The sequence below is a fragment of the Schistocerca gregaria genome, chromosome 10, assembly GCF_023897955.1.
Source record: "Schistocerca gregaria isolate iqSchGreg1 chromosome 10, iqSchGreg1.2, whole genome shotgun sequence".
In the NCBI taxonomy this organism is placed as follows: domain Eukaryota; kingdom Metazoa; phylum Arthropoda; class Insecta; order Orthoptera; family Acrididae; genus Schistocerca; species Schistocerca gregaria.
This window is the reverse complement of record NC_064929.1, coordinates 211,920,549-211,933,536: the sequence shown is the minus strand read 5'-3', so window position 1 is coordinate 211,933,536 and position 12,988 is coordinate 211,920,549. Positions and strand designations below refer to the sequence as shown.

Below are 12,988 nucleotides of genomic sequence, written 5' to 3'. Positions count from 1 at the left end.
CGTCGCTTGCGAAAAGCTAGAAATTCTGTGTGTGTGTGTGTGTGTGTGTGTGTGTGTGTGTGTGTGTGTGTGTGTGTGTGTGTGTGTGTGTGTGTGTGTTTTATTTATTGTGCCTGTCTACCGGCACTTTCCCGCTTGGTAAGTCTTGGAATCTTTGTTTTTAATATATCTATACAGTCCTTCCGCCACAGAAAAAATTCCCTGGCTGTATTCAGCATTGAACCCGAGTTCCTTGCACGATCAACTGTCACATTAACCACTCAGTTCCCTGCACGATCAACTGTCACATTAACCACTCGGCTACGGAGGCAGACTAGCATGAAAACTAAGTCTTAAAAACACCAAGGAATCCTAGGAAGTACAAGCTTTGCTTAACACAGGCTATTTTCCAGTTGCTACCTTATGCTTATAGGCTTGCATCCCGACCAGCTTCAGTGAACATTCCAGTCACGAAAAGCATCCACTCAGACTGGCCATACTTGCTGGCACCAACAAATCTGACAGTTCGAGAGGCCACAGGTAGACCAGCAAACTGCAGGAAACCGAGTCAGGCAAGACAGGCCAAGAAAGACCCTCCACACAGCTACAGTCTGCACTCACACTCTTACCGGTAAGTGAAATACTGATAATGGTGCAGATTTCACTTTTACATTAAGGAAATTGTGATGTCAAAGTTTTGAAACCTACCCCACATTACACTTTTCACATCAATTCTGTGACAAATACTTTTCAAATACTCTGAACTGCAACTCTGGATCAAAGAGAATAATAATAATAATAATAATAATAATAATAATAATAATAATAATAAAACATTATATTTTATTTTAGCTAAACAATTTATTATTGCCACATGGGTTTAAATAGCTCTGAGCATTATGGGACTTAACATCTGAGGTCGTCAGTCCCCTAGAACTGAACTACTTAAACCTAACCAACCTAAGGACATCACACACATCCACGCCCAAGGCAGGATTTGAACCTGCGACCGTAGCGGTCGCATGGTTCCAAATTGTAGCGACTAGAACCGCTCAGCCACACTGGCCGGCCTATTGCCAAATTAAAATGTTTTATATATTTTATTGTTATTTTTATTAAAATCATAGGCATCAGTGGCACACTAAAAGTGTCAGACTACAAGTTATATTTCTAGGCTGGGAGAGAGGAGAGTATGAGGGATGAGGGGGAGGGGGGTTAAGGGCAGCAACAAACTTGACTCCACAACCTGGAGAACCAAACCTTAGCTCTGTGCCTGCTGGGTTTACACAGGCTTGAAGACTTCTTAAGTAACGGAACTCAGTACGTCGTTGACACCAGGTGTTCATCAGAGACCAAGGTATCATCAGGAGTGCCCCAGTAAAGTGTGATAGGAACGCAGTTATTTTCTGTACATATAGTACGAAGCAATATGACATGGAACGAGTATGTAAGGATTTTATTGAGAGATTATTACAAAAATGTGGTTCATCTCTAAAGGAGAACATATACAGGTCACTAATGTGACCCATTTTTGAGTAATATATGAGCATTTGGGATCTGCACTACATCAGATTACAAGAAGACATCAAAGTAATTCAAAGGTGGGCTTCTAGATTTGTTACTGATATGTTCAAACAAGACACTAACATTACAGAGAACCTACAGGAACTAAAATGGGAATCACTGTAGGGAAGGCAGTGTTCTTTTGAGAAGAACTACAGAGAAAATTTAGAGGACCGGCATTCAAGGCTGGACTCGCAGAATGATTCTACTGCCACCAACGAACATTTCACATAAGGACCATGAAAATAATAATAGAGAGATTCAGGCTCATACACATATAGGCAGTCATTTCTCTCTCACTTTATTTGCGAGTGGAACAGAAAAGGAAAAGACTAATAGTGGTACAGGGTGCCCTCTGCCATGCACCCAGAGACTTGTGGAGTGTGGATGTAGATATAGTTGTAGATGTAAAGTTCAAAGGCCTGCAATAAGGGAACTGTATGACGAATTAAGGGTCTGACACCCTTAGCCAGCAAGTGCTGATATTCATAAGACAACAACCAGCTAACTTATTCAATTGAATTGGCACATGGTACACAAGGGAATCTCTAGCAGAATCAGAATTTCACAAGTCTTTGATTCACACTGTTGCTTCGCTTGACTATCAAAACATTTGTGCTGGGCAGGTTCCACTGCTGATCCTCCATACTTAATATCGGGTGCCAGTTTCTGTCGAAACATTCACGGTTCAAAACCATAAGAAAATCAGAAACACGTACTAAGACAACAAACAACTCTACAGCAAAATCCAAAATCTTCCACACACAATTTAGAGAGAAATGAGGCACTCTCTGCAGACACATAAGAAAAACAGAGGAAAGCAGACTAACGAAACAAATATTGCAACAAAAAACAATCAATGCCTCCAAATACAATATGGACCAATAAAAATCTGTTCTCGATGTGACGGCAGGAGAAAACACACAAAAGATGTAGACATGCATGAGGTTTTGGAACCAGTGGCTGCTCCTCTTGGCAGAAGGGTTGAAGAGAAAGGGAGAGAGGGATGAATGAGAAGGACCAGTTTAGGAAATGTGAAAAATTTCAGCAAATTTGCACACAGCCTCGGGTGAGGGGAGACTTACTGGATTGGACAAGAAGGAAAGAATAATTGTCAGTGCTCAAATACTCCATGATTTAAGTGGATCAATGGACCTACAAAAAACTAAAGTTTCTGATGGAGATATCCAAATCAGAAGATTTAATGAGCAAACTGAAAACTCTGAGGATTTTCAAGTGAAAGAAGAAAAGGAAAGTATAGAAAAACAATCGGCAAGAAACAGAATGATTGACAAAGGGGTTATGGGACCAAACAGATAGGTCATCAGCCACACGATTCAAGAGTTAGACACCGAAGAAAGAGGGTCTAGTAAAAGTGGACGGATCCAGTCAGGGGAGTCAAATTATAAAATAGTAAACATTAAACACACACATTAAAAGGCATAAAAGATGAGACCAAATCTAAAAACTGGAAGAAAGGGACAGTCTGGGGATAACAGACCAAGAAGACTAGGAAAGAGGTCCCAACCACAACCAACCTGCAACTGCTCCAAGACTAAAGAAGATACTTATACCTGGAAATAAAAATCACTTTCACGGGTCAAGAAATAGAGGAAAGAGCAAAATGTATGAATCAAAAATATTGAGAAAAAGAAAAAAGAAGAGCCACCACTGGAATAAGAAATCATATGAAACAGTTACATGTGGTTCATAGTTGAACAGCTCTGACAAAAGTTGAAGAAAAACATACCTGCATGTGGTTTAAAAATTTCAAACACTTAAATTATTACTGCAAAAATGGAAGAAAGAAACCTGACTTACTAACCACATAGTTGAAATTCAACATGGATCTTGACAGACTTAAGCATTCTCTTACATATCTTCTCAATCCATGGGGGCCAAAAATCTCCAGCAAGAAATCATTCTTGCTCTCACTCATGTTGTTTGACAGAGTGCAAAGCAGGCCAGGCAGACCAAACAACTGAAACACAAACAATTAATGCTTTTTTTCCCTTCAAACATGGTACATCTGTTTTAACCAATTGGTCTCTATGTTAAGGAAATATTATTCCTACATAAACCCTCATGAATTTTACAAAAATCTATTACATACAGAACAAACAGGATCAGTGCATAACTATTTTCTCTATCTGCAACTGAGCCACTGTGAGCATTTGATTCGGCACCTGTACAATTGTTACTCTCAGGTATGTTACAAGCTGATTTGTCCCAAAAGCAACTCATGGATACTGTACTCAAAGGATGTTACATTTTTTCTGTCTTGTGAAGTGCAAATGGTCACATATCTGAACATTTAAAGCAAGTTGTCTACCTCTGATCCACTTTGAAATCTTATCAAGATCTGACTGAACATTTGTGCAGCTTCATTCATGCAGTACTTCATTATAGACAACTGTGTCATCTGCAAAACGTCTGAGGTTAGTATTAATACTGTCTGCCAAGTAATTAACACACAACATTAATTAGAAGAGTCCCAGCACACTTCCCTGGTGAACACTGAATGGCATACAACCACCCTCTACCATTAGTACTGTCAAATGCCAGATTTACATATCAACCCTATGAAGATATGGGATGCATCTATGAAAAAGAAACATAAGAAGAGCAAGAGTGTACTTAATTTGTATCTCCCAAGTGGTGTTATATATGACTGCCCCCAACCCTCTCAATCACACACTCCCTTAATTATGAATATCAATTAGGAAGCCAAAGGCTACTACATTTTTATATTTTGTAAAGCACACAGCTTTATGTTTTTGTATATTAAGACTTGGTTGTCAACCTTCCCATCACTGTGATAATCTAACTGATGATGATGACTGCTTTGTGGCACACTCAACTGCATTCTTATCAGAGCCCATACAGAGTCCCAATCTGTACACAGTCCAATCTCACCACATTCATGAATGATAAAATGATCAGGACAACACAACACACCCAGTTCTTGGACAGAGAGAATCCCCAACCCAGCCGCAAATCTAACTTAGGACCTTGTGATCTAGAGGCAGCAACGCTAGCCACTAGACCCTGAGGTGCAGATGAAAATTAACTGGTTGTGTGAACTGGCCTTATATAAAGTTACACAACCTGTATAATTCTGAGGTACCTAATGAGACTTCACTGTGTAATAGTAATGGCTCTATCCTACATTCACTGACCCCAACAGATAACTGTTCTGTCTGTCTGTGACCTTGCTCCATTTTGACTGTCATGAAGTTTCTGATTATTGAGAAACTTTTGTTAAGTACCCTATGTGAACTTAGGTTTTTGGCTAAACATTAAACTTGTACTAAATCCACACCTATTCAAACGTCTAGTAATACTATGCCACCAGGTTGTGTCTATGCATGGCACTTACTATATCATGTGCAAAAAATGCAAGCGCAGTTTTACACAATCACTGTTTCTGGAACAAACACTGTCAGCCAAGTTAAAGGTTTGACATCAGAATGGCCTAAAATTATGCTATAAATGGAAAACTTTTCATTTGTGTGTCCATATTGTCCATAGTTGCTTTACAATTCTTGGAAGAGGGGAGGGGGTTATTTTTGTTCTGCCATCACAACTATGAAATGCACTTTTTTCAGCAGACACACTTCACTTTGGCGTAGAGCATCATCAGTGGTCTGTTAATTAACTTAATTACGTACCACTGATGATGCTTTACCTCAATAAAGCGAAACCTGTCTGGTGAAAAAAGTCACGCATTTTTACAGCTGCAATGACAGAACAAAAATACCCTCAAGGAATAGAAAAAAATAGGAAAACAATTTCTGAAAATGATAGTAGCATACTCACCACAGCGCAGAGATGATAAGTGTGCATGTGTGTGTGTGTGTGTGTGTGTGTGTGTGTGTGTGTGTGTGTGTTTTTTTCAACAAAGGCCTTGTTGACAAAGCACACTTTCCAACAGTCTTTTTGCTGTGCCAGCCACTATATGGTGAGTAGCAACTACCCGTTTCATAATAATGTTACATTCCATCCTGGATTTTACACTGTTCAAAACTTAATCCTCCCCGCATGAAACATGGACTTTGCCGTTGGTGGGGAGGCTTGCGTGCCTCAGCGATACAGATAGCCGTACCGTAGGTGCAACCACAACGGAGGGGTACCTGTTGAGAGGCCAGACAAACGTGTGGTTCCTGAAGAGGGGCAGCAGCCTTTTCAGTAGTTGCAGGGGCAACAGTCTGGATGATTGACTGATCTGGCCTTTTAACACTAACCAAAACGGCCTTGCTGTGCTGGTACTGCAAACGGCTGAAAGCAAGGGGAAACTACGGCCGCAATTTTTCCCAAGGACATGAAGCTTTACTGTATGATTAAATGATGATGGCATCCTCTTGGGTAAAATAGTCCCCCATTCGGATCTCCGGGCGGGGACTACTCAAGAGGATGTCGTTATCAGCAGAAAGAAAACTGGCTTTCTACGGATTGGAGCGTGGAATGTCAGATCCCTTAATCGGGCAGATAGGTTAGAAAATTTAAAAAGGGAAATGGATAGGTTAAAGTTAGATATAGTGGGAATTACTGAAAGTTGGTGGCAGGAGGAACAAGACTTCTGGTCAGGTGACTACAGGGTTATAAACACAAAATCAAATAGGGGTAATGCAGGAGTAGGTTTAATAATGAATAGGACAATGGGAATGTGGGTAAGCTACTACAAACAGCATAGTGAAGGCATTATTGTGGCCAAGATAGATACGAAGCCCACACCTACTACAGTAGTACAAGTTTATATGCCAACTAGCTCAGCAGATGAAGAGGAAATTGAAGAAATATATGATGAAATAAAAGAAATTATTCAGATAGTGAAGGGAGATGAAAATTTAATAGTCATGGGTGACTGGAATTCAGTAGTAGGAAAAGGGAGGGAAGGAAACGTAGTAGGTGATTATGGACTGGGGCAAAGAAATCAAAGAGAAAGCCGCCTGGTAGAATTTTGCACAGAGCACAACTTAATCATAGGTAACACTTGGTTCAAGAATCATAAAAAAAGGGTGTATACATGGAAGAACCCTGGAGATACTAAAAGGTATCAGATAGATTATATAATGGTAAGACAGATTTAGGAACCAGTTCTTAAATTATAAAACATTTCCAGGGGCAGATGTGGACTCTGGCCACAATCTATTGGTTATGACCTGTAGATTAAAACTGAAAAAACTGCAAAAAGGTGGGAATTTAAGGAGATGGCTCCTGGATAAACTAAAAGAACCAGAGGTTGTACAGAGTTTCAGGGAGAGCATAAGGGAGCAATTGACAGGAATGGGGAAAAGAAATACAGTAGAAGAAGAATGGGTAGCTTTGAGGGATGAAGTAGTGAAAGCAGCATAGGATCAAGTAGGTAAAAAGACGAGGGCTACTAGAAATCCTTGGGTAACAGAAGAAATATTGAATTTAATTGATGAAAGGAGAAAATATAAAATGCATTAAATGAAGCAGGCAAAAAGGAATACAAATGTCTCAAATATGAGATCGACAGGAAGTGCAAAATGTCTAAGCAGGGATGGCTAGAGGACAAATGTAAGGATGTAGAGGCTTATCTCACTAGGGGTAAGATAGATACTGCCTACAGGAAAATTGAAGAGACCTTTGGAGAAATGAATATAAGGAGCTCAGATGGCAACCCAGTTCTAAGCAAAGAAGGAAAAGCAGAAAGGTGGAAGGAGTATACAGAGGGTCTATACAGGGGTAATGTTCTTGAGGACAATATTATGGAAATGGAAGAGGATGTAGATGAAGACGAAATGGGAGATACGATACTGCGTGAAGAGTTTGACAGAGCACTGAAAGACCTGAGTCGAAACAAGGAGTAGACAACATTCCATTGGAACTACTGACGGCCTTGGGCGAGCCAGTCATGACAAAACTCTGGTGAGGAAGATGTATGAGACAGGCAAAATACCCTCAGACTTCAAGAAGAATATAATAATTCCAATCCCAAAGAAACCAGGTGATGACAGATGTGAAAAATTACCGAACTATCAGTTTAATAAGTCACAGCTGCAAAATAGTAATGCAAATTCTTTACAGACGAATGGAAAAACTGGTAGAAGCGGACCTCGGGGAGGATCAGTTTGAATTCCGTAGAAATGCTGAAACACGTGAGGCAATACTGACCTTACGACTTATCTTAGAAGAAAGATTAAGGAAAGGGAAACTTATGTTTCTAGCATTTGTAGACTTGGAGAAAGCTTTTGACAATGTTGACTGGAATACTCTTTTTCAAATTCTGAAGGTTGCAGGGGTAAAATATAGGGAGCGACAGGCTATTTGCAATTTGTACAGAAACCAGATGGCAGTTATAAGAGTCGAGGGACATGAAAGGGAAGCAGTGGTTGGGAAGGGAGTGAGACAGGGTTGTAGTCTCTCCCCGATGTTATTCAATCTGTATGTTGAGCAAGCAGTAAAGGAAACAAAAGAAAAGAAAAGTTTGGAGTAGGTATTAAAACCCATGGAGAAGAAATAAAAACTTTGAGGTTTGCCGATGACATTGTAATTCTGTCAGACAGCAAAGGACTTTGAAGAGCAGTAGAACGGAATGGACAGTGTCTTGAGAGGACTATATAAGATGAACATCAACAAAAGCAAAACAAGGATAATGGAACGTAGTCGAATTAAGTCGGGTGATGCTGAGGGAATTAGATTAGGAAATGAGACACTTAAAGCAGTAAATGAGTTTTGCTATTTGGGGAGCAAAATAACTGATTATGGTCAAAGTAGAGAGGATATAAAATGTAGACTGGCAATGGCAAGGAAAGCGTTTCTGAAGAAGAGAAATTTGTTAACATCGAGTCTAGATTTAAGTGTCAGGAAGTCATTTCTGAAAGTATTTGTATGGAGTGTAGCCATGTATGGAAGTGAAACATGGACGATAAATAGTTTGGACCAGAAGAGAATAGAAGCTTTCGAAATGTGGTGCTATAGAAGAATGCTGAAGATTAGATGGGTAGATCACACAACTAATGAGGAAGTATTGAATAGGATTGGGGAGAAGAGAAGTTTGTGGCACAACTTGCCCAGAAGAAGGGATCGGTTGGTAGGACATGTTCTAAGGCATCAAGGGATCACCAATTTAGTATTGGAGGGCAGCGTAGAGGGTAAAAATCGTAGAGGGAGACCAAGAGATGACTACACTAAGCAGATTCAGAAGGATGTGGGTTGCTGTGGGTTCTGGGAGATGAATAAGCTTGCACAGGATAGAGTAGCATGGAGAGCTGCATCAAACCAGTCTCAGGACTGAAGACAACAACAGAACTTAATTTCCAGGTTACCTTGGTATTACTCTGTATGCAAGTGCATGAACAGGAGAGGTTTGTACACAACCTCCTTTGTAGACTAGTTTCTATTGTCCAGTAGTCTCCCTACGAATTTAAATCTGCCACCTCCTTTACCTACAACAGAGGCTATCTGACTGTTCCACTTCAGTACCTCCAAAAATTGACACTCAAGTAAGTAAGTACGTAAGTTGACTGATTGCATGATCTCTCTGCCTTCTGAGGGGACTTACATCTCAGAATCACGAACACCGAAACGTTCACACTGTGCCTTGGACTGTTCAACTTCCAACATACGCTTCATGTTTTCACCAACCCTTGCCTGCATTTGGCATAAACCTGTTTTTTCTCTTAAAAGGTATGCGGGACCAAGTCTTGCCTTTTGCGAGCAAGTGCTTACCATCTGAGCTACCCAAGCACAACAGCTTTTATTCCGCCAGCACCTAATCTCCTACCTTCCAAACTTCACACGAGCTCTCCTGCAGGTCTTGCAGAACTAGCACTCCCAGAAGAAAGCATGACCTTGTAACATTATACACTGTTTAGCAGCCATATCCCATACAATAAGTCCAATTATAGTGCACGCAAGTCTTTCATAGTACTTTTTGCTGCGTGTTTGTTTTCATTATGTCTTTCAAGGACAAAGGAAGCACACTTCAATTCAGAGAAGGTAACTTCAAAGAAAAGTATTTCGGGTCTTTAGTTTGTCCGTCTGTGTGATAGCTCAATTACAAAATGTAGAGACTTTGTAAAGTGCTAAGAAAGTCCCCAATATTTGAATTGGGAAATAATATTCTCTTTTAAATGTGGCAGAAGATATTGCCACATAATACAAAGTCATTAATCCTCAAATAACTGACAAAAGAACGTCTTAATTTAGTTTGCAGTTTCATGAACATTTGCAGAAATCTTATGTTTTGAAACAAAAAAGGAGCTCAAACTTGCGTATGTATTATTGGCAGTCTCACAATGAAACACTACTGCCAGTCTCAGCTCTTCAGAAAGTTCATTACACTAACTGTGCCTTGCTTGTTGCTACACATTCTTAGTTTCCTGAACAGTATAACATACCGAGTCAACTGAACCTGCTGACAGCAGATGTTAGCTTCATCCCGTAATGTAATGGTAACACAGCACTTGACATCATATGTATACAGGCAGGAAAAGAATGAACACTGAGAACTTTTGCATCTATCATTTTGTGGAATGTACACCGTATGGATACACTGATCTGTAGTGTAGCTTGAAGTGCAGAACTGGTTGACAGTATGCAAAGCAGTATTAGACACTTCAGTGAATCTGTCAATTCTCGCTATGGCATTTTCAAGAAATTTGAAAACAAAATGCCACCACCACTTGGTATCTTTAAAATTCTACCCTTTTTTGCAAGATAGTTTTAGTGATAACTTGAATAAACAGTATTAATGTTTCATAATATTTATTTAATAGTTTCTTATGAACTGACTTCCGGCTTCTGTCATAAGATAACTCAGTACTAAACAGATAATCCAAACAACTTCAGCAGGAATTCATAGCTGTACAAACATTGTTCTGCAACAATACGAGACATTTTGTGACTACATTGGTACAAAGCATAAGCACAATGTAATACACGAAGAGACTGAATGTATTACAGTATATTCAAATATTAATATTATATGAATGTGTAGGCCAAATATGTTGTACAAGTGAGTAATGGCCCATGCTATTATCTCATATGGACAAACTGGTGAATGTATGAACATACCAAAAGGACACAGGATGGGAGAAATAAGTCTATGGAATGGGGAAATGGATCGGTTATAACAAGCTAAGTACCTATTGGACAGAGAAATAATGACCTGCTTCCGCTACTTTATAGGGGGTGAGAAAAGGAACTGTGTTTAGTCACTAAGAACCAGTTCCGAATTCTTTGACTGGTGTTTATTAATGGCCACAATTTCAAGTTGTTAGTTTTCTGCTTGTAGTGCCTTAATGGAGAACATCACATTTCACACAATATGAATGACATTCATTCAGAGCATATTCAGCAAAGGTGGAATTTTTCTGTCATCCAAATGCTATGCTTCTTTGCAGAACAGAGCAGGTGTCTGACGAAACTTCTGAATATAAAAAGGATGGTGAGATATGAATATTTAGTGGAACTTCAATACAACATGACACACTGACAACAGCAGAGACAAGGCAATGGAAAACTGGGCAGAGTTCAGCCTGATGCCTGTACTCTTACATGGGGACACTGAAGCATGATGAGCTTAATTCCCTGCAACATTTACCATCATTCATTCCAGTGCACAGGAAGGTGACATATCTCATGATATGCTACCTACACAGTTTATTTGCCAATAGTGTCTTGCTAAAAATCTGTATACCAGCAAAGAAAATTCATCAACCATTACTCATGCATTGTCATACGGTGACTGAATGGATAATTTGCAGTAATGATGGTTCTTACCGGGACCACCGAATCACCCAAGCTCTATTATACTTAGAACCATCTGTGCATGTCCAGTCAACAATATTTGAGTTCAACACGCTGCTATCCAGTGCTTTCTATGTCTTTTTTAGCGCCCATGAAGTTGTGAATCTCATCAACAAAAGGGAATTAGGATTTCCACACATGACGAGAAATGTGTGTGTAATTCAGTTGCTCATTAATACACATTTGTTATTAAGTAATGAATGTTCATCTAAAGTTTTTTGTTTTGTTAATGTCAACATACGTGATCTCCATGAAGATGAGTTATGAATATCTTCTCTATACGTCCTGGCTTTGCTGTGCTCTTCTGTAACTGAACTTGAGACCCTTCTCCACAATCAAACATCCAGATTCTACCATCTGCAATTTAGGAAACAGATAAAATAAAGTTGTATTTACATATAAACAATCTGCAAGGCAAATTTGATAATTATGATTTATCCTATGCGGGGTTGCTGAAGTGCGTGAGTATGGGAAATATGGAAATATGTGAATTATTGAAGATTCTAGACTTTTCTGTTGTCAAATATTTTTCAACTGAATTAGTTGCAATATCACAGTTCTTCCCGTGTCTGACACTGTAAGAAGAGTTGATGGAATGTTATCTATCATATCGAGATGGATTTGAGAAACAATTAGATTGATCCGTTGAATTAGCACTTTCAACGTACCTTCAAACCGTAAAAGGGTACAAGAAACGCTTCTGTCTGCTGTTGGATAACACGACGCTGTCCCTAAAAATATTAGTTCCATGACACGTTATTTCTCACACTGTTCCCATACTACCAGTACCCGTGACACAGACACAATAAACAAACACACATGCCACTACCTGGTACTATCAAAGATGCCGATGAGCCAAGTTATTCCACTTCTGCACAGTATGTCAACTGTTTACAAAATGGCTCCCTCACGCACAGAGGTGCAAGTGAATGACGGAATTTTAAATGAAAACAAGAACTAGTTGTGTTGACGTACACTACACATCTTAAAGATATTGACCTGAACTATGAAATCTTTGAGCCCGGATGTAAGAGGCCACTATTTACCTATTGCATCGATACAATTGTAAAGACCCGTCCAATCGCAAAGATCAGTCTTCGTAAATATAAGTGCACACCATGTCTGCGCAGAGAGATAGTTTCGCGTGGGCATTGCACGCATGGAAACTGCAGGTTTCAGGGAAATTGCTCATACATGTAGGCACCAAGTACATATGAACAAACAAATCATAAGGGCTGGCGCGCACGGATGATTATTGTCGCCGCGACTGTTTCATTAGTCTTGTCCAGGCAGTGGATATTTACGTAGATGCTCGCATGTTACGACATAGCAGGCGCGTGATAATAGTCTGCCGACCCGCAAACAAGCCCGTGACAAAACTGTCACTGCACAGCAAGTATATTCTCCACTAGTTGCTTTACGACTATCGACATAGTAACATGCAAACATGGTATCAACATCTTAGCACGGGAGACGCTAGAGTCACCTCGTTACACTTCTCTGTGACGTCACTATAACGTGTACCTGTCCAGTTTTGACGACAGGGATATCTATTGACTTTCGTGGTCGTATCGAGTTCTGAGGGCTGCGAGCTTCCTGTAACACAAAGCTCACAATTGGTATATTTGGTCTCTTAACTCAGTGGTTGTTTGGTAACTAATTCCTT

General features: G+C 39.8%; 1 protein-coding gene across 3 annotated transcripts in view; it reads right to left on the bottom strand.

The window, feature by feature from the left end:
- Positions 1-12,780, bottom strand: part of LOC126293345 (zinc phosphodiesterase ELAC protein 1-like) — a 73,437-nt gene extending 60,657 nt beyond the window's left edge. The window contains exons 1-3 of one of the 3 annotated variants that reach the window (XM_049986538.1): positions 12,369-12,780; positions 11,564-11,679; positions 3,368-3,523 (exon numbers count right to left, since the gene is read on the bottom strand). In XM_049986538.1, the coding sequence (XP_049842495.1) occupies positions 3,368-3,523; positions 11,564-11,679; positions 12,369-12,483 (387 nt within the window). In that variant the 5' untranslated portion in view covers positions 12,484-12,780. Of the gene's footprint in view, positions 1-3,367; positions 3,524-11,563; positions 11,680-11,990 lie in introns of all 3 variants that reach the window. The other 2 variants (XM_049986539.1, XM_049986540.1) reach the window with 2 other exon arrangements.
- Positions 12,781-12,988: the final 208 nt, after the last annotated feature.